Below are 22,918 nucleotides of genomic sequence, written 5' to 3' on the forward strand. Positions count from 1 at the left end.
ACTGAGGGGCTTCTCACTGGACAGCAGAAGCCAAACAGGTTAAAGAGAGTGCATGAACAGTGTACTCTTTTGGCATGAAGTATTGGATAGCTGAAATCTCTACAAGCAGTGGATTTCCAGTAGTGTAGTGAGTAATTCAGAAAGCATTGAATGTGCTCAGGGTGTGCAAAAATCACTATTTATGTGGACAAAATTCTGAACTTGAGGCTGTATAGAACTGCACACTCCTGCATGATAGATGCAGGACTGCTCTGATGTTGAATAGTGTCTTATACAACTGGAAAGTTTGCTTGGCACTGCATCAATCAGTAGAATTTGAGCTCTATTATACTCATGTGTTACTGACATCCCAGAAAACACATGCTTCCATAGCAGGTACCTTCAGGGAGGTTAAAAAAGGCATGTTTCTCCAAACTGTCAGCCTGAAATCAGGCTAGGTTCTCTCCTTTTTATACTTTAGCATGAGTAAGAAAAATACTTGTAGCCAAATTAGGCCTGTGGTCATGCCCCTATAACTCCATTGTGTTTAATAGGGTTGCACAACTGTAACTGCACTGGAATTTATTAAATGATCTGTTGATGCAGAAGAAAGAGATTTCAACTCTCTTTCATTGCGTTGTAACACTAACTAGAACAAAAAAGCTGTTCATGTCCTTAATGTTTTTGTCCCTTTTCAGAAATAATGAAATATAAAAGGTAAATAGTTGATAGAGGGCATTACAGGTTATTCACAGATAGGCATACAATGTGGAAGCAATACAAAGACAGACCCTTTCTAGAATATAGAGAGATTCATAAAACTGAGCTCTACCTACCTTAGCCAAGACACTGATGATAGAAAGAAGCACCCCCCTAAAAAGTAAGCTTGCATGTAAGTAAGAAATACCAATTTGTGTAATTACATAAGAAAATTATAAAAACCTGAGTTTTTGCTCTCTGAATACTGGATATTTCATAATTTTAAAGAGCTTGTTGCAAATGTAATTTGAAGGATTTGTTAGTATCTGCCTCTCAGTTTATAACTAATGGATCTAGTCTTCATTTTACTGCCATGTAAGTCTTTATTAAAGGGAGGATCTCAGCCTGCTTTTAGAATTGGAGGAGAAACCAGATCTGCTAGTCATGAGCCATGGGGTAATATCCTCTGATGTGGTTCCAGTTTTTATCTGACTGACTTCCTATAAAGATTTTTGAGCTTTCTCTGTTTTCCAGAGTGTTTATTTTATTTTTGTCTTCAAGAAAACAGTTTTTTATTTCAGCATGACAGGCAATATGAAATTATTTGCTGGACATTCAGCCTGGTCTTGAAGCTGTATTTTCTTTCAAGGAAGAATTTTTACCCCTGTAATCTTCTTGAATGAGTTAGTAAAAATGCAGTCTCCTACTTCCATGCTTGTTTTGGTCAGGTGGAGTTCATACCTGTCAAGTTTAGTTTTTGGATCAGACATCTCAGTTAGTTGAGCAGAAATCAGTCTGAAATCAGGAAACTCTACAGCAGTGTGCTGTAGCATGCCTAGTTTACAAAGCCAGTTCTGCTCACATTGTGTGCAGAGAATGCTATATACAGTAAAAAGAGTATAGTGGAATATCAGTTTATAGAATAAGGGTCTCCTAGGCCCAGTTCTCAGCTACTGTTTTAGAGACAGACTTCTTAGAAGCTGCATTCTAGTAACTCAGGATAAGCCTTCACAGGACATTAGTCTGTGTGGATTCTGTATTAAGTGAGGAAAGGCGGTCACTGAAGAGCTACACAGTCCTCTCCAGAAGAGCCCCTCTTTCCTAACAGAAGTGATTTGTCACTTCAAATACTTAATGGAATGACATACATTTTTGTGTGTTTCTCAGCTACAGTGGCATACTTATAGGGTCAACATTAACAAATTCAGTAATTCAAAGTCTCCTGTTTGTTCTCAGTGGAAAAATACTGGGTGGTAGTCCAAAGATTTTCAAGGGATGTCATCATTAATGGTGTTACTGCAACTGAGACTGAAGGTTGATGATTTTTTCTGGTTTTTCCATTATAAAAATGTGGGGTTTTTTAATCTGTAATGGAGTGCTTTGTTGGGTGATATTTTCAGTCTTCACTAATTTTTATTCATTCCTATAATCTCTTCAAATCGGATAGGAATATTTTTAGATATGCCTTCTTCCATAAAGTTTCTTTCAGCAGGCCTCTATGCTGAAAGAGAAGATAGTTTCTAAAGACTCTTCCAGTTATAAACTTAAACATATCTTACACCCTTAATTTCAAGCTGGTAGGAATACAACCTCATCTCAGAAGTACTAGTGGAATGCACAGGCAATTGAGGAAAAACATTTATAGGAAGCAATCTAGTTGTGAAATTATTTGGAAATGCTGATCTAGTGCATAAACTGATTATAGAAGACTCCAAGCATGTTCATTAGTATTGCACCCTTACATAATAAGAACTTGAATTCTCTTAATTAGTGTTTATAGCATCATCATGAACCATGCATGAATGCAGCGTTTCAGTGGGAGGGAATTTTTATACCAGATGACGAAAAATAAAAAGAACTCAATGCTCTATAGATAACAGTAAGAGTTATCTTGCCTTAAAGAATAGCTGTTGGAAGTAAACAGTTGAGCATGTGCTAACTTGAACATAATCACTTGAAGACTTTGTTTTATTTTCATCTCAGTCTTGACTTTATTGTACTTAAAGCTGTCACAGTATAGAGTATTCTCAAATTAGAGTTAAAATTACATTTTCTGTACATTGTTCTTCCATCACTATGTTAAGCATCTTCAGAAAGGTAAAGCAAGATTCATGTAAATATACTTGCTAGGTAAAACGATAGTCCTCACTGGGTAATTGTTTTATGCTGCTTATCTGTTATGCCATATCTAGCCAAATAGGGAAAAGTGAGCTGTTTAATATAATGTCTTATGTTTTGACAGTCTCATTTAAAAAGTAATTCTACTCCTTATTCTGGAATCACACTGAGGGCAAAAGCCTTGAAGTAATGGGTACTGTCACTTTAGGAGGATGAAAACCAGGAATATTTACCTACTTCCCTGAAATTTAGGTTTTCAAACAATTAGATAAATGTTTTCAATGAATTTACTCTTATGTGTGTAGGAACCACAAAAGGGCCTACTAACATGAAAAACAGGTTTTCTGTATTGAATCGTAAACTCCATATTCTGTGTGGAAAAATGCAGTTTTTGAAAACGGAGTGTCATTAACATAAGATGTACTAACTTCCAAAGTTTTCAAAACCTTTGGTGTTGAGAGTTGGTTTGGTTTTTGTTCTGCTGTTGTTTACTATCTGTTTAGGTCCTGCGCCATGCAGACCACCTGTGTTCCCAGCTGTCATAGATGTGTAGATCTTTTTGCTTGAAGTAGGGGTTTTCAGGTACACACAAGCATAATTTTTCCTTTTTCTATAGCTTTTCAGTGCACTTCACTTAAACTGGACATGTGACTATCAGCATGTGTGTTGTTACACATACTGCTCATTAAGTAATTCTGATAAAGTTCCAAACATTGAACAGTTTAGGAATGATTGTAAGTCTTTAAACAAGGAGACATAAGGTATATTCATTCATAAAACTTAACAGTCAAGTTAGTCCTGAGGGTTGCTTTAAACTGTTTTTGTCATGTCTTGTAAATTGCAAAACATATCTTCTCCCACCCTTCTGTTTCTACTGCAGATTTTATGAAACTATTGCTAGAATCATAATTGTGGGTGAATAGATAAGGCTTTATTAAAGTATGTTCATTGTGCTGCATTGATGAAAATGCTCAGCCAAAATTGAAAATTAATTAGTATTAATGGAAATAGTGTGGGGCATGTTTTGAAAAAAAAGTAATCTGGAAGCAATTAGTTAGTTCAAAACTCAAACAAAATTCAGTAAAGATTTTGACTAAGTTCTGGTTGCTTAGAAACAAAGCTTCTGTTGGTGAATTTCTTGATGTCTTCATTCAGTAAGCACTGACCTTTTGAAATAACCAGGCTGTAGATCTTCATGAGAGACTTTTGACTTACCATAATAAAACACAGCTTTTTTTCCCCTTCCCTTTTGATTTTCTTTTTCCTCTTCAATGGATTATTACCAGCTTCCACCATGAAGAGAATGTTTTGTGTGACCTAAGCTCCATGTTTTCACTGATCTTGGTTGGAATATTCTGGAGCTACACAGCCCAGAGTTGGTGCACTGGTAGGGGCTGTGGCTGGAGCTTTAACCAACTCCAGTACAGGTGAAACATGCTCAGAGCAGCAGATAACCCAGCTTTGAGGACTGCAGTGGGTTGAAGAGAATTGCCCTTACCTTGTTCTTTTTGCTGGCAGCAACCATCAACTTTTACAGTCACTTGCCTAGTCACCCCATTATAGTTGGATGGAATTTTCATGCTTTTGTTTTCCCACCAAGTTAGTTAGGAAGAGAAGAAAATAATGTGGAAAATATGTGGACCATATATTCAAAGTTCCCACAAAGTGTGAAGTGCTAGACACTCAGTTTTAATTTTTTTTTTTTTGGTGGTTGTTGATGCTTGCCTATAGCACTTCCAGTTATAAACTACATTGTCTTACCTTTTTTGCTGGTATATTACAGTTCCCTCACATGAATATTTCATATATATGTTTGAACATGGATGTTATGAGTCAGCCATTAGGTCATGGTTGAGGTGCAAGCATCTCTGAGAAAATTATTACATTTTGATGTGGTTAAGTAACTGAAATCACTTTTACAGAATTTAGACAGGTTATCTCATGTTGCTTTTGCCCTGCCCTGTCCCACATTCTTTCCTCTCTCTAGCTGATGAAATGGCTGTTAGAAAGAGATAATAATTAAAAAAAAAAAAACAACCCTAAATTCTCCTTACAGGGATATTTTGTTACAAATAACTTGTATATTGCTGTCACTGACACTGACACAGTATCATGCTAAACTAAAAAAAAAAAGTTATTTTTCAAGTGAAGATTTTTCTGAGTTATTGTACCTACATGTGTGTTTCATCTTAGAGGTAAATACATACTTAGCCTGTAAGTAATACTTTTCTTTTTTTTCCCGTTCCTGATGGATATTCATGTCATGAGTCAGAAATGGAAGGGTAATTCTAAAGGCAAAAGGTTCTGAGTTTGGTATTGTATGGTAGTGATGGATGTAGCAAACACTCTGGGATAAACTGTGCTTGCACCTTTCTAACTGATGATGGAGAAAATGCCCTTAGCAATCCTGTTTCGGTGCCAGCATTCTTTGGCAGTGTGCAAATTCTAGTACTAAAAGTGCCAGGTGTATTCATTTGCTCTTCCTGTATGGAAGGCATCTTTTTGAGTTTTTTACTTTTCCCCTGTGCCTTGCCTGCTCTCACCCTTCCTGTCCCCCCCCCTTTTTTTTTCTTTTTTTTTTTTTTTTGTGAGCAGTGTGTTGTTTCACATCTGGTGTGTGACTGACACTTTGCTGGCAATTTCCTGTGACTGGCAGTTTCCTTTTACAGACCATTAATATGGAAGAAAATTACTAAGCAGAACGTGGTTGGCATAATGGTTGTGCATCTGTTTCAAAGTACTGGTGCTGGTCATCTTGATGAAGCTGTGAGCCATTGACAACTTGCTGTTTGTGAGATCTGTTCATTAGATGTTTGGTACTCCCAAAGTATTCAGATATCTACCCTGTGCACTCTGGCAGTGTGTTTTTCTGCATAGCAAGAGATACTGTCATTAGAACAAAGACAAGGCACATCATCTTGCAGTATATACTGAGAAATTCCACAGAGATGAGGAATACTGCAAGATATAAAATGGATGCCAGATGTGTCTGGAAGTTTGTGTTTTTCTCCTCTGTAAATATGGTTCTTGAGGTAATCAAATCCATATTCATCATAATTCAGGGGATGTAGTCCTTGAAAAGAGCTTTACTCTGTGCCACTAGATTGAACCAAGTTGTCCTAGGCTGAGTAATCTCAGGTACTTGTCTACTTACTTGTTTGCATCTCCCCACTCATCTTACTTCCCTAGACACTTCAGAGATTAGGAGTCTCTTGCTAGTAGGAATAGCTGGCTTGGCTAGGCTTGGGGGGAGACACTCATTTAATGTTTGGAGTAAGCAGAGAAAGAAAAGGGTTTGTCTTTATACATGAGATCACTAATTCTGGCTGTGCATAGTCTGTTTTCATTATAAACGTGATACAGGGTCATCTGCACTGTTAATGAATGTCTGACTAATTAGCTTATAGCAGAAATTGGGATAATATTTCAAGATTGTATCCCTTCTGACTTTATTTTCTGAACTTGTCAACTGGCACAAGCTGGAATATCTGTAGTCAGTTCTGGTTTCTCAAAAATCAAACTCCAGTGGTCAGGTATTGAGCTTTTTGAACAATCATAAGTTTGAGGCAAGACCATTTTCATTGGAGTTACTTGGCCGTATGTTGGGCACATTAACTTAATTTATTATTGCTGTTTCCTGCAGTTCCTGAACTGTGACCTTAGTCCTTAAGACAAGTGACTTTCAATCTCATATCAGTTGTCTGAAATTCTTCTACTATGTGCAGATGCAGAGAATGTATAAAATGGGCTGTTTTTTTCTGTTCTTGCTCACCATTCCTGTTATCCATGCTGCTGGCTCTGATGTCTTGTTTCAGGCTGCAGTATCTAGCTCTGCCATTTGTAGATGCAGGATACCTTTTTTTCTAAAATACCTGAATGACTTACAGCTCTGTCAATAAGTCTGTTTCTTGAGAGTTCCTTCTTAAATGCACTGTTTGCATACTGACAGCTTAATGTGTTGATGATTTACATGAACAAGCAGGGCAAGACAATTGGTTATCATCCCTTTGTAAGAAAAAGCATTGAGTCTTGTGATAAATAACTTCCTTTGTGAACCTTGTTAGCTTTGCCATGTCTTCGATCCCAGCAGTACTTTTACAGACTTCTTGAATAAAGAGAATAGAATAAAAATGTTGACTACCTCCTGCTACAGTTTCCAACTTGTATTCTACTTGGTGTTTGTCACGTTTGTTTGTGACAAAAAAGGGGATACTGAATAATTAAGACTTTTGCCAAAGTGGCAGAATGCCTCCTTTCTTTGTCTTGATTGCTCTGAATTCAGAGTACTCTAAAAATTATTGGATAGGTCTTTCATAATCACAGTTCATTTTGCAAATGTAAAAATGTTATCAGACCTATTTAAAAAAAATTATTCCAACTCAGTCTTATACCTTCTGGATTAGCTCTTACTGAGCGATGCTGTCAGCCTTTTCCTTTGCAGCTTCAGTAAAGCTTATGCAAAACAGATAATTCAAATAGGAAAAGAGTGTTTTCAAAATGAGAAAACCCCAAACCTAAAATTGTGAGTATATGAATGTGTTTGGAACACATATGGCTGACATTTCTATGCAGTGTTCCAGTTTGTTGTAGATCGGTGTGTTTCAGTACAGTGTCAATTTTTCATAAGAAATTTCTTAAGAGCCTCATTTGCATTTTTCTTCCAATTAGCAATTTATCATTTTGTTCTGACTAGTATTACTTTTCTAAAGGTTAGCTGCTTTTAGGGAACTATGACAGTAAACATGAAATATTTCTTTGAATTCCTGTCAGAATGATCTGTGTGCTGTTAAATTCTAGCTACACTTCCTCACAGCTGATAGCTGAGCTAGGTGGAGGATAGTGAGATCAGTGCTAAGCTCCTAAATCTAGGTGTCTTTTACATGTCTTTCTAGAAGGATGAAACAGTGATGAAGTCAGCTCCAAATTAATTTCATTATTCAAATGGTTTCAAAATTCTCCTTGAACCGGTTAGCCGCTTCATTGTCTTCCCCCATCAGGATTTGACATTGTAAGAGGAAACTCTGCATGCTTGGAACACTTACAGAGCTGTTCTTGGCTAGCTCCTCTAGACTAAACCATTTATTTGTTGCTCTTTTCAGCCTTTGAGCTGAAGAGTGGTGGAAATGGATCAGAGAATGCGAATGCAGCAGTGGATAACTACTTGGACTGCTGAGTCTCTTTCCTCTAGCAGGCACAAATGATATTGTGCCTGTTTCAGGTCTAACTGAGGGAGTGACCCTTCACATTCTGTCATGTTCTCTGTGCTTTACGTGTTTCAGGTACTAAATTTGTTTCCTTAGTGTAGTTAAAATTCCTTACACTTCTTGTTGAAGGAGAAGAGCATTACCCTGCTGGTAGTCTCTAGGGGAAGGGGCCAGCTTTTCAGATGGTTCTGTATTCCATGATGAATGACATCCCTTGAGGTATTGTCTATGAGGACTTTCAACCTTTTTTTCCTGTGATTCTTTCATGTAACCATCTTACTGGCTTTAGAATAATATAAGTGTAGGTCTTGTCTCTTTTCGCCTTTATGCCCTTTGTAGAATCTTTTCGAGGCAGCAGAAAGAGTGTTTGCAGTTTTCTTTAGTTAATAATTCAAAGTGCACCTAGAGGTAGGACCTGTGTTGACTGTGACAGAGTTACTCTGGCCATGGACCCACAGCTGGATTGCAGCCCATCAGCTGTCTGTGGTGACTGGTGGTGTAAGGCAAGGCCTTACTGTGAACTTTTACAGAACAGTTTGGGGTTGAATTTGAACTGACCTATATTCATTTTAGGGGAAGGTCATTACATGGGTAATGATTATAAATCAGTGGAAATGACAGAGTGAGCTAACCAAGTATTTAGTGTCATTGATTCTTAAGCAGTGTTCCAAATGACTGGATATGAGGACAGATGTTGAGTAAACTGAAAAGAATAATGTTTCTGTTAAGAGTGGCTGTTGACTAAAGGATCGCTTTTAAAACTGTTGATTAATTAATTACTTGTTTCTCTTTCTTTTTTTCTAAGTATGTATAGAAAATACGATTCCACTAGAATAAAAGCAGAGGAAGAAGAAGTCTTTTCAAGTAAGAGATGCTTAGAATGGTTCTATGAATATGCAGGTAAGTGTGAAATGCAAATTTCCTACCAGTAACAATTACATTTATATTGGAATATGAAAATTGCATTAACTGAGCTTTCAAAAGATGGAATATAAAATATGTTTTGTAAAAGTCTTAGAGGAACTTCCCTTTATCCTGTGGGATGTGAGGTTGAAGAGTTCAAGGTTCAGTTTTGCCTTTGTCTATATCCTTTGAAAAGAATACAGAAGGTGTGTAATTTGGAATATTTTGGAACATTATACATTACTATTCAAATCTACAGTTAAAGCTGTACTTCTGTTGAAAATGTTGTTACCTCTCTGTCATCTGCCATGTTAGTGCTGTATAGTACAGAATTAGCCTCAGAAGTGGTGTGTCTTTAATTAAAAACCCAAAGGGTGAGGGAGGTAGTAATGCTAGCTTTGTTCTGGTGCTTAAGGTTTAAGCAAAGAAGTGAATGAATTCTAATACCCTGGACTAGTTTTACCAGATAGTTTTGCATCACAAGGTATAGGGAAGGTAGCCTGTATTATTTATTCTTGCCCTTATGTATGAGAACTTTCTTCAGACATTACTTCTAGGAAAGTTAATTATGGTCTGTGGTCACAGATGATCCTTTATTAGTGAAGTTGGTTGTTGTATTTGTTTTCCTGCAAATGTTTTCTGAAAGGAAGAATTTGATGTATGGGGGAAAATGATCTCATGACTGTAAAGACCAAAAAGAAATTAGATATATATTTTGTGTCATCTTACAGTTTTCTGGCGATGTCTTGAATAACATGTCTAACTTGTTCTGTTTTGTCTGCTTTTTAAACATAATGAAGAGTGACTTAATTTCATGTAATAAAACTTTTTTTCTCTCCTAATAAAATTATATAAATGAAATTAAACACTTTGAGATCTCACTTGTCTGTGGCAGTCTGAGAGGAGATTCAGACGAATTCAAGCCAAATCTAACCTGTTAGATTGTCTGCCTTTCTGACCAGCTTGATTTATTTTTTTACTCTAGCAACAGGCATGACTCATTTTTGTCAAGACTTTCATGGAAAAAAAGGATGAAAGGAAGGCTGTTTGTGAAAGAACTTTGGGGTTTCCACTGGATGCACACACCAAGATAAAACACAGAAAAGTGGAGAGTACGATTCTGTTTACAGTATTGAGTAACATTCTAAAAATTTAATTTTCAAGGAATAATCTCTTGTGTTCTTGCTTCATAAGTCTGCTTTATGTATGCAGACAGTTGACACTGCATTTGGGTTTTTTCCCCTCCCTTGGTGTGTTTTTGCATAGCAGAATGAGTCTTTTTAAAGGCTGTTGTGTACACTCTGAGAGCTGAGAGGCTGTTATGAGAAGATGGGAAAAGACATAATTAAACCTTGTTATTTCTAAAGTAGATCACCTAATAATAAAATACAGATTGATCTTCCCTTTATAAATCCTGTTTTTCTTGCACATGTGCTCTTTATATTGGAGGAAAGTAGGCATTTCAGCATGTATTTTTTTTCAAATGAGCCCTTTTAAATATGAGTCAAATAATTCTAACAAAGTAGTTCAAATACTTAAAGTGTAGAATTGCACAGTACGATTCTTAATGTCTGTATAATTTTTTCAGAGTATTATAGAAGTTGTAAATATCTTGATTTAAGACCATGTTTTATTAGTGGTGCATTTTAATAGCATTTGTGTTTTGAATCTTTTTTTTCCTTTTAAGTAGGCAAATAAATAACTGTAATTCATTATTTCCTTCCTGCTGCATTTACTGTCAGACAGATGATGTGTGACCATGGTGTAGCAATATGATGAATAAGCAGGATAACATTATATAAAGATAATATATGAGACAGTGTGGAATGAGGTTCTGGGAGTGATAATGCCTTGTATCCTGTATAGCTGTACATCATGTTTGTATGTGATTTGAGCTTATGAAAAAGTAGAGATTCCAGCCAGGGCATGAGTTTCACTAGCCATCGTCCTCTCATTTAATTTGGTAATATTATCTGGGTGTTCTGTTAGTCTTAAGTGCATTATGGAAAAAATTTTTCTAATTTACACTTTCAAGATTATCTCAGTAAACGAGTTGAAAGATTGGCAGGCATGAAAAGTTGTTTTACGGTTTCTCTGTTTTCAAAAGTGAGATAAAGATTTAAGTGTATCCAAGTCTGATAGTAAGTGTGGAAATATTTATTTAGTGCCAAAACAAACAAACTGTATCAAAGTTAGGTTGCACTATGTGATTGCACTTCTTTTGTGCTGTAAAGGGCAGGCCATTGTAATTTTTAGAGATAAGTAAAATATATTTTGTTTGCAGGCACAGATGACATTGTAGGGCCAGAAGGTATGGAGAAATTTTGCGAAGACATTGGAGTTGAACCAGAAAATGTAAGTTCAGAATCCATTTTAAAATTGCCTCATCTGCTGTAGTGTACATGAGCTAGTCTTACAGTTTTTGTGTTTCCACCAAGAATTAAAAAAATCTTGAGAGTTTAAAAAAAATCAAGAAATATAAACCATTGAAGTTTTGAAACACATTTGGAAACAACTTGCCATTATGTTAAACCCCAGACTGTCAACCTGTAAAACCTCAATTTGTCTTCATTGCCCCCCCTTCTTTCTCTTTAAGACCACCAACCTTCAGGCTCTTCATAAAAAGAGAGATCTTTAAAAAAAAAATTGCTGATGATTGTCTTCTCTGAAACAATGAGATAACATTCAAGATTTAATATATCAGCTTACAAACAAATAGTGTTTCCTTTGGGTTTTCTAGGAGAGAAAGAGATCTCAAATATTATGGGCAGTAGTGGCACTACCATTACACCGTTTCAAAAAAACAAATAAGGAATATAAATACATTTACAGGTACTTACTCTGTATGGAAGGTGTGTATAGTTATATATATATATAAATATATATATAAATAAATAAAATCTAAAAAAAAAAAAGAGCATTTTACAGGCTTTTTCCTAGTGCCTAATTTTTGTTCTTTAAATGCATTTTGTAAGTCCTGTCTTTTGCAGAATTCATGGAGCTTCATATAAGTAAATGAGATTTGTGGCTTTGAAAGATGTACTGGAAAATCAGATGTAATTTGCTAATTTCAGAGTTTAGGATAATAATAAATGTTGTGATTTAGGTAGACATTTGGAGGTATGAGCAGATATTCTGATTTTGCATTATAAGCTGTATAGGGTTGCCCTAACCATAGCTAGTTAATGGCTGAGTTGCAAATTTAAATAACTTGATTATTTTTTTTTCCAGGTTGGTAGGGTCAGTTATCCTGCAAGTTTTTCTTTCACATATTTGTCAAAGGTGGTTTCTTAAGTTGATAAATTAAATTATAATAATTTTCTGGTATTGCTTTATCTAAATTCTTTTTTGCTTTGGTCTTCTGTGTGAGATGTGAAAAAGACTCTTTTCTTTTGGGCAGAACTGAGGTATTATGTATCAGCCTGTGTTTTTATGTGTATTACTGTTAGTTCATCTGGATTTTCTTATCTGCTTGAATTGTGGGATCATTATTAGCTTTCAAATAGTTGATTCCATGGATTGCAGATGATGCTCATTGAGATGAAGGTTTAACAAATGTCAGGTATAGCTTATCAAACTGATACTGAAATTCTGTAGTTACTTTGGGAAATCTTTTCTGCAGCTTTCGCACCAACTCGTCTTCTCCCCACTGTATTGCTTATGAGATGACTGATAACTTGGGTAGATGTTCACTCCATGTATTTGTACTATTCCCTTCTCTTCATTTGGATTGTGTACAAGTTTGTCACTTACAGGGTTTTTTAAACTTCTGAAATAGTGTAGCAAAGTTCTGAACTTTCCACTTACACAAGTAAAAGCAGTGGTATCCTACTAAACAGTGGTTATTTATAAAACAGATGGCTCTTTTTGTTAAATTCTCAGTCTCCATTTTTTTCTCTTTAAAACAGGTAGTTATGCTTGTGCTAGCATGGAAGTTGGATGCACAAAACATGGGCTACTTTACATTACAAGAATGGTTAAAAGGAATGACATCACTACAGTAAGTGCCTGGAAATTCTCTATAGTTACTTAATTCTCTATAGTTACTATATTTGCTATAGTAAACACAGCTTTTCAGAAAAAACACACTTTAGTGTTTTCACTCAACACCTAAAGCAAAGAACTCTGCCATGGAGTAGAAGTCACAAATTTTTGGCCTGATTTATGATAATATGGTCACTTAGAGACAACTTGAAACCTGATGTAGCACATTTAAATATATTTGGGTTAAAAGATCTGCAGTCTCGATAAAAGAGAAATGTTATGAGGTTTGACACTCTTTCTGTCCCCAAGGACACCAACAATCTTTGTTGCTGGATTGCATGTATCTTTTAGATATTGATATGTTGTTAGAGTGATGTAAAACATTAAATAATACCAACCCTTTCTGTAACTCTGCATTGCTCGAAAAGTTGCTTTCTCCAGTTAAGAGCCTAATTTTATGGCAAAATTAACATAAATAAAGTTGAATAATCATGTTTCACAGAGAGCTGGAGAAAGCATGAACTGTTTTGACTTACCTTCCAGAAGAGAATTACTAAAACTGTGTAGGAAGTTCTATAGTTTCAGCAAGACTTTAGAAGTATTTTTCACTGCTTTGATTTGATGCTTGTTTGCCATGCATGGACAAGCTCTTAGCTTTATCTGTTGGAGAGTGCATTTTTTACAAAGCCAGTCAGTCCCAGTGTAAGACTTGGCTACTTCATCTAAATTTGTTTTACACTACAGGTTTAATAAGGCATTTTATGCAGACATACTCAAACACTTGTGTCTGTACAGAGTGATGTGTTTTGAACAGGTTAATGGGCATACTTGTTAGAGATTCTTTCCTAGAACATCAGACATCTCAGTAAGAATGCAGACTCTAAACTCACTTGGTGCTTGTTTTGTAGGTGTGATACTACAGAAAAATTGAGAAATTCTCTGGATTACTTGAGATCTTTATTAAATGAGCCTACCAATTTTAAACTTATTTATAGATATGCCTTTGACTTTGCACGGGTAAGTACTGTGCATTTGAAATTACAAGCTTTACTGTCATAAATAATAATTGAAAGAATGTGTACTTCTAAGTTTGTTTCTCTGAAGGTACCACTCAAGATGGCTTTGAACAAATGGAGCAATTTGTGTTCTGAAACAGTATATGCAAAATGTCAAAACTGGAAAAGAAAAGTACATGGAATGTGTAATGCTTAGTGGTTTAGTGGCATGTGTTAATTACGTCTCTGCCTCAAGCTATTTTATGACTTCAGGGAAATGAATTAGGGCCTGTTCTGTTATATATTGGAGCTTTATCACTCAGTTCCTCTGACTTTATAATTTACTGTGGTTTTTCTTACTCTGAATTTTGTGAGCATAAACATATATAAAACAGGAAGACACTTCACATATTTCAATAGGTAAAAATGGATGACATGATAAAAGTTGGATATGATATAAATACTGATTCAGAAGATTGTTGGAATGGCTTTAATGATGTTTTCAGTATTCATTAAAGAATACCCTGATATTAGTCTTCCTGCTATAAAACATGCTTTGATGAAATTTTGTAATGGAACCAATATGCATAAGACTGTTCATACTTGGAAGGAGTAATAAGAGAACTTTATTTTCTGAAATAACATTTTGGAATAGAATTTGGACATCCCTTTTGCTAATGTGATGGAGTGTACAGAAGACTTAACATAAAGAGGTAAAACTGAACCTCAGATTTCAGTGCAAGAAAACTAAAAATACTAAGAAAACTTGCACCGAAAAAAGTAGCATGAGAAAATGAGAAAAATGAGGAGAAGTTGAACTGATAGCAGTTCTGATAGTATCTCATTAGCAACTCAGATTTTTGGTACCTCAGTGCTTTCTGCATCTCAGCATTCGGATTTGTGGTAGTTCACTTTTAAACAAGGAAACTTGCAGTTGAATAGAAAAAAATGCATGGGATTAGTTAGTATGTGAGGAAAAGAAAAGCTACATCAACCTCTTAATTCCTCCTTTGCTGTAGGAGGAATTTATTCTGCTAGTTTTTGCTGAATGTGAAATGCAAAAGCATTGCCTAAGAAGTTCAAGATACTGATGAAATATTTGGGATAGAGAGCAAATCTGTGCCAGCTGATGGCCTGTCAGAAGTAAGTGCAGATACTTAAAAGGTGGATAGTGTGTGTGTTCTTTTCAAGAGGTACCAAACTGGTATGACAAACAGTGGTCTCAAAAAATTTAAATATTGAGACACAGGTGCTGTGACTTCATTTGTGACAAAAAGCCCCTGCAGATTATAGAACTTGAAGTCAACGACGTATAAACTGGGGAATATTTGGCTAATATGATTATTGAACTTCTCATACTACAGACTTGCGGAAAGTCTATAGGAGAATGGCATCCAGTAAGAATAGAAAAGAACAAAGGCAGGTATAGTTATAGGTGGCAGATTAAATTGGGCATAACTTTTTTCAGGGTCACTGAAGTGATTGATAGAAAAAAGCTGATTGTATAATTTCTGTCCTAAGGATAATTCTTTCAAGGGAGTACTCTATGGCAAAAAGCCACTTGTCTAAACTTCCTAAGTTATTAGAGGAAAGGTTTTTAAAGAGTCTGTTGATTTGGCATTTGAAGTTAGTTTGTGAATAAAGATGTGTCATCAAGGTTTCATATGGCATGTGTGATTTAAGTCAGCATAGATTTGGGGAAATAATTTATAACACCATATGTTGATATTAAGCACAAATAACATTCCTCAATCCATGTTTTCCCTTGTTATTGCCAAGTTTTAGAACATACAGATGCATCTATTGCATGGCTTAAATTGATCGTTAATGTGAAATATTAGGGGAAAAAAATCTCAGGAAGAGTGTCTATCATTAGTGTAAAACAAATAGTCAGATAAAATAAAGTTTTTAAATAAATTCCTTTAACTGTATCCAAGGAATGTGTTTAGAACATAAGCTAAGAATGCAATTGCATCATCTGTCATGGCAAATGTGCCATTAGGCAGTTGGAGGTGGGTAGAAAGGGCTTATCTGAACAATTTGTTCTGATCAGTTGTCTGAGAGAATGTAGAAATGTAACAATATAAGGCATGAAAAACCAGTGTGGCCAAAGTGAAGGCAATAGAGCCTGATTTCATTAATACTTGAGTGTGTGGGTAGAATTCAGAGTATGAACAGTAGGTAAAATAAAATGTATTCTGACAGCAGTATTGTTTCTGCTTTAAAGGTGTTTGTGACAGAAGTGTAGATGGGCTTTGGAAAAAGGATTAGTTTTTAGAACTTTTTGAGGTTGGAAATAAGTGAAAGATTTATATCATACTAGTACAAAAATGCCTTTGCAGGTTTCTTTTTCTTCTTTATTGCTAATTGAAAAGCGTTGTTCTTCATGGAATTTACTTTTTTTTCCCTAAATCCCTCTTGGATTTAGTGCCCAGAATGCAAAACAGTTTCTCAGGTTTTCAGAATTGCTGGTTTCCCCACTTTACTTTCAAAACAAATATGCATTAAATTCTGTCTATACAATTTTAGAACTGAGGAGCATTTACTATGAAATGAACATAACTTGTAACTAGGGCATTCACTTGTTGACTGAGAACTGGGATCTTGCTCTGCCAGTTCCTTCCTGTGTGATAGAACAATTCACTTATGATTTGAGCTTGCTTTTTTTTAAAACAAAGATGCATGTTCTGTAATACATACCGGTGCATTTTTGCAGGTGAAATGTAGGGCACAGTTCCCCTTCTGGTGGGCAGCTAGCTGTCTTGCAATGATCTGTTAGACAGTCCCTACATCCAGATACCCCTGTGTGGGATATGTCCTGGTGGACAACAAACTGTCCATGAGTCAGCAGTGTGTTCTGGTGGCCAGGAAAGCCAGTGGTGTCCTGGGGGGCATTAGGAAGGACATTGCCAGCAGGCTGAGGGAGGTGATCCTGGCCCTCTACTCAGCCCTGCTGAGGCCACACCAGGAGTGCAGTGCCCAGCTCTGGGCTCCTCAGGGCAGCAGAGACATGGAGCTCCTGGAGCAGGTCCAGTGGAGGGCAATGAGGTTGGTTAAAGGATAGGAACTTAGCAGTGTCTATCAGTATCTGCAGGGAGGGTGTCCAAGAATGGATCCAGGCTTTTTTCAGTGCTGCCAAGCAATAGGACAAGAGGCTGTGAGCAGAAATTGATGCACAGGAAGTTCCATCTGAATATGGGGGAGAACTTTTTTGCTGTGCAGGTGACCACACACTGAAACAGACTGCCCAGAGAGGCTGTGGAGTCTCCCTCTCAGGAGATAGTCAAGAACCACTTGGGTGCACTGTGCTGTGTGCTCTAGGGTGACCCTGCTTGAGCAGGGGAGCTGGACCTGATGAGCCACTGTGGTCTCTTACCAATTCCATGATTCTGTGATGCCTCTTAATTTAGCCTTTGCACTCTGCTGTCACGAGTAGATACACAGAACAAGTCTATGTTAGCTAATACGGAAATATATTTTTTGTGATTTCATTAACTTGTGAATTTGTAGCTCAGTGTTAAAACCAAGGCATAAAAGTGTGGGGGGTTGTGTCTCATCTCTCAGCAAAAGTGGTTTAATTTTGTGATAACAAATGTAGGTGAATAAACTACTTAACAAAATGGAATCATACACATACATGTTACTTTGAGATGTGCAGAAGTTATGTTACTAAATATTTACCACTGATTAACAAACCTGCTGGGTACATATGTTGCTGCTCTTACTTAGCAGAAACAAAAAAAAAAAACAAACAGCCCTTAAGCTTAAATATGTTGTTGTTACATTGAACTAAAACTGGACAGTCCAGAGGGGAGTCTCAATGTGCTAATGTACTATGTTCTGTCTGCTCATTTGATAATTTAATCTGAATTCCATGTAATCAATTAGAAAAACAGAACAAAGATCCTCCTTTGGCTCACTCTCGGGTAGGGAAGGAGGTGTCAGTTAGCACTGAGTGTCTATTGACAGCTCACATAGTTGTAATGATAGGGTGGGAAGTGGGACAGCACTGCTATTCTGAGAGGTGTGGCTGTGTGGGGATGTGGTGGCCATTGCTGGCTAGGGAGGTCTGCAGTCAGAAATAACCTCATGCCTCATCTGCCGTAACGGTGCTGTTTTTATTGGGAGCATCTATAAAAAGCAACATCTCCATATAACAAACCATTACCTATAAGGAAGGAAATTTTACTGGCATGTTGTATATTATTAAAAAAACACTATTAGATACTGTTGTATATTATTTATTTGGTAATTTATTTTGTCCGTGGGTGAGCTGTGAGGGAAGTGAAAAATCTGGAATTCATGCTGTTTTCCTTTTTGATGTTTTCATGCAGGAAAAGGACCAGCGCAGCCTAGATATCAATACTGCCAAGTGTATGTTGGGCCTTCTTTTAGGAAAAGCATGGTCCCTTTTTCCAGTGTTTCATCAGTTTCTAGAGGTATGGAATTGGAAACAGAATTGTGGGGGCTTTTAATCTGTCTTTGATACTTTTAACTCGAGGTAGAATGAACAGCTAAGAATGCTGTGTTCTGATTTAGGACATTGTAACCACCAAAGCAGCACATACAGCTGGTTATCTTTCCTTTCTTCCTTTTTCCTAAAATCCTATGCTGTTAAGATTTGTGTAATGCAGAACAAACTATAGAATGTTATTTATTTGCTTTTGAACTTTATTGCAGTATGTTTGCCCTCTAAAAGATGACTTAATCAGAAGCATGATTCAACACTAGTTTCAATACTTGCTGGTTTAATCCTTTTTATTTTTGATGACATACAAATTAAAACAATAAGGCACCAAAAAGTTGAAATTTTCTGTATGAAAATCTTGAGTTTGAGACAGTTGAAAATACATTTCGGTAATTTCTGTTTCTTGCCTCAAGCAGCAATCAAAATACAAAGTTATCAATAAGGACCAATGGTGTAACGTTCTTGAATTCAGCAGAACAATTAACCTTGACCTCAGTAACTATGATGAAGATGGAGCCTGTAAGTGCTACCATTTGTTGATTTTCTAAAATAATTTATTTCTCTGAGCTTAATCAATCATTGTTCTTTTACAAAATTTTGTAAAATACAGTTCTTTGATCTCTCCACAGGGCCAGTGTTGTTGGATGAGTTTGTGGAGTGGTATAAAGGAAAACAGATGACATAGGAGCTTAACTATGCACAGCCACTCAAGAGTCACTGTTCCCACAGTTATGTCAACCATTAGCCATAAACTGCTATTTGTATCAAAGTGCATGCTGCTTTTCTTGCACTGCATCCCTTTGGCAAGGAACTTTTGATGTTTGCTATTTAACAAGCTAGCTATGCTTGCTGTTTAGCATTGTTCTCTTTGAAGGCTGCTTTGCATTTTGTATTTACACTACAAATTGGTGAACTTGCCAGAGTCTTCACTGTGATTATGTGTATATTGCTGTCTAAATTTTGTATATGTGTATAAAAAAAGGCTTCACCTAGGAATTATTTCTGCAGAAATGTATTGTAAAAATAATTTTGTGGCATATTTCTAATCATCACTTACACGTCTGTTGAAACTTTAGTTATTTTGTTTTTCTTTTGGTCTCAAATGTAGCATTTCAGTCTTTCTGGACATAGTTATGTGAAGAACTATTTACGGTTTCAATGTTACTATTTGAGATGCCAATTTCTGAGAAGAGAAGACATGCTGTGATTTCCTTCACCAGAATTTGCCAAACCTGACTTAATGCTTTATAAGAATGAAATATTGGTGTCTTAAAAATATATATATATACATATAAATATTTAAACACTGTAATAGCTGTACATGCCACAGATGATTTCCATTTGAAGAAAAAAGTACTGACTTTTTAATGTTAAAACTGCAGTAGTTGTTACAGGTACAAAAGAACAAATTAAAGTACCTTTTAAAAATGGGTGTTAGACTTTTGTAAATTGCCTTTGGCATACTCCTTTTAATTTTTGGTGTACCAAGAGTGTTTGGTCTATGTTGTGATCTAGTCACCCAATGACATTGGAAGTGCTAGCTGAAGTCAGTGGTTTGGGGAATGAAGTATGCTCACCCGTAGCACAGACACGACAAAGGTTTTGGGGATTATGTTGTTTGTAACACTAGTCTTTCCAAGGGCCTCCAGCTTCATGTTTCTAAGTACTTAAAGTATGATATTGGAAAGAATAGGATGTTGAATAGTCAAAGTATTGCTTTTTCTTTCCTGTTGGGGATTAAAGTTTCCTGGCAGAATGTCCATTGCAGGCAATGGGTATGTAAGACACCAGCATTAAGTAACAGTACTTTTTAGTAGGGACCACTGCCTGTTTCACTCATCTCTGTCTGTATGGGATGGTTCTAGTGATTACTTTGGGAAAAAATGAGTGAATGGAATAACGTTTAAGTTCTGTAATTTTGTCATGTTGTCTTTGCCTTACCCTTCTTCATTAATGTCATTGCTGATATTTCTAAATAGGTCCTTAAAGTATCAGGTGCTATTAAACTTTTATCCCTAAGGGTTTATTAAAATGTTATTAATTCATGGAGCATTTAACAGCAAAGGGCCAGTGGGTGTTTTGGAACAACAAATAACATTACTTTTCTGTAGAAATATTTTACAAGGTGTTGGCAGTTTCGTTATTTCCCTAGAATGCCATCCAGGGGAACAGGAGGAAAGCATTTTTAGTTGAAAGTGAAATTCTCTTCTGTGTTGAAGGTTCTATCCTTGCCATCAAGTGAGGAACAACTGCCATTGACTTGACTCCTTTCAGGATTAAGTCTAGTTTAGCAAAAGCAAGTTAGTTTGCTGTCCTGGGCCAGGAGGTTGTAATTGTCACGGTACAGGTGATAATTTGTGTTCAGATCTGTTTGTTGTTTTTCTTGGTTTTTGTTTTTCAAGCTCAACTGCCAAAGACAAAAACTGTGTGTCTGTTTGTGTATATTTCTATATATGTAAATATACATGCATATACAAAACGTAGAATTTCATGATGTTAAGAAGAAAATACTACCTTTCCTGTGAAATAGCTACATTTGGATTTCCAAATTTTTAATTTTTTTTTAAATTTAAAGTTAGTAGTGGTAAAACATACACAGTCAGTGCTTTCTCATGTACTAATGCACATAACCTTAATTCCATGTTTGATGCCAGTTTGCACAAGACACTGAGTGGAGTGTGGTATTTAATGTTTACAATAAGCCTCCTAAGAATACACAACTTTTATTAAGACTTCTGATGTAAATGTGTACATTACAATAGTATTATTGTAATGAAATACCAGTGGAGCTGCTGGTTTAGTTCTTCAAAGAATGAACTTCTAACTTTTAACGTTAGGCCAAATTGTGATTGCCAAGATTTTAAGGGAAATAGATGTAATTGTTCTTAAAACATTAAGCTAGCTGTTGACTCTAGGAGACTGTTCAGCTCAAATTGGTGTGAATCCTGCAACAAATACAAGTTTGTATAAAAGGTTTTGTATGTCACAAATAACTGAGCTTCCAATAATGGAAGCAAGAGCCAAAGACACTTTTAATATGTTACTGTTACGGGTATAGCTTTCATATAACAGGATTGACAGAAATTGGTTCAGCCAAATGTTGGCAATTTTGCAAATGTTTATCAGAATAAAAAATTTACTTAAAAGCAAAGAAATGGGGAAAGAAACCCCAAAGTACTTGAGCTGTGTAAGCAAACAAACTTGATTTTTTAAATTTGGGTAAAAGTAATTGAGAATGATGGAAAGGAAGGATATGTTTGGAAATGAATCAGATGCTGCAAATTTTTTCTTCCATTTGAAACAGTATGAATCGGTAGCCATAAGCAGTTTTATAAACATGCATCTTCATAAAATAAACCACAGATTCAATTAAAGCTAGTAGAGACAGCTTTACTGACATTTATAGTGAACAAATGGACTAAAATGGACCTGTGGTTTGATGAGCTTCCCTGTGCTATCCATCCTGTTGGGTTTGCTAAATATGCTGATAAACAGAAGATCCTAACATTGCCTACTCCTGTATGTTGGAGAAACTTTTAATAGTTGTGGAAACTTAATTAACATACTCAGTTAATCTTGTATTTAGTACAAGTGTGGCATTTGCTTTTTTTTTTGTTTATTATGCCATCAAATAGCTGATGTAGATTTTTTTTTTTTGTTTGATTGTGGGCTCCCATCCCAACCCTTAAGAAAAGTAACGTAGAAAACATGCTGTTTTCTGGGACAAGACACTTGAGAGGTCATTCCTGAAGAAGTATTATGGGTCTTGTGCTGATGTTACTGGTGTACTGTGATTGAACTTCTAGCAGAAACTTGATGATCAATCTACAGTTCATTTTTGGTGTTTGGGAGATGTAAATTGGAAAGACAGTTAGTGAAAGGAAAACAGTGTTCAGAGACTATAGCAGTTGATGTTCTTTAATAGATGACCGACATTTGGAGCTCTTTCCACTCAGTAGTCTTAAGAATCTTTTCAACCTAAATGATTCTATTAATACTAGTAACCAAAACAGTCCATGAATTAAATTTTCTTCTAAAGCAAAGTGACTAAGTATTTAAAGTATTAATATAATTCTCTATTGCTGTTATTTCTTCACTTTTTTATCTTTTCCAAGGAAAGCAAACTGAAGAACATTGAAATTACTGAAAATATTTATGTGTTTGAGTTTTCAGTTAAAACCTCTTTAAGGTTGTTTTTAAGCTACAATAACTACTTGGGTTCTCTTTCTGTAGCCATTTCTACTTCTGTAGAGGCTTCTCACATTTTACCACAAATGTGTGTTTTATTTCATCAGAAATATTCTCACACAATCAAAATTAGTTGTGGCTTACTGCTACTTCATTAATGTTCCCAAGTGACTATTTTGAAGGGCAAGAAATGGACTTCAGTTGTGTTAAGGTTTTCCCAGATTTCTGTTGACCCTTAGTCACAAGTGTCAAATTGTTTAATACTCTTGGAATTTATATAGGCAGCTTTAAAGGTTAGCTTGTGCCCTGGTTTTATTTATAGCTGCTAACATACCTCTTTCTAGGCCTTATATTTTGTCTTTTCATATTATTGTAAAAGT

The 22,918-nt window shown here is 35.9% G+C and overlaps 1 protein-coding gene across 7 annotated transcripts in view; it reads left to right on the plus strand.

Moving 5' to 3' along the window:
* DCUN1D4 (defective in cullin neddylation 1 domain containing 4) overlaps positions 1-19,782 on the plus strand; it is a 38,157-nt gene extending 18,375 nt beyond the window's left edge. For all 7 annotated transcript variants that reach the window (XM_059470108.1, XM_059470107.1, XM_059470112.1 and 4 more), the window contains 7 exons: positions 8,806-8,900; positions 11,188-11,258; positions 12,812-12,903; positions 13,796-13,904; positions 18,217-18,321; positions 18,767-18,869; positions 18,980-19,782. In XM_059470108.1, the coding sequence (XP_059326091.1) occupies positions 8,806-8,900; positions 11,188-11,258; positions 12,812-12,903; positions 13,796-13,904; positions 18,217-18,321; positions 18,767-18,869; positions 18,980-19,035 (631 nt within the window). In that variant the 3' untranslated portion in view covers positions 19,036-19,782. The remainder of the gene's footprint in view (positions 1-8,805; positions 8,901-11,187; positions 11,259-12,811; positions 12,904-13,795; positions 13,905-18,216; positions 18,322-18,766; positions 18,870-18,979) is intronic.
* Positions 19,783-22,918: the final 3,136 nt, after the last annotated feature.

This window comes from Ammospiza nelsoni, chromosome 4, assembly GCF_027579445.1.
Source record: "Ammospiza nelsoni isolate bAmmNel1 chromosome 4, bAmmNel1.pri, whole genome shotgun sequence".
Taxonomy (NCBI): Eukaryota; Metazoa; Chordata; class Aves; order Passeriformes; family Passerellidae; genus Ammospiza; species Ammospiza nelsoni.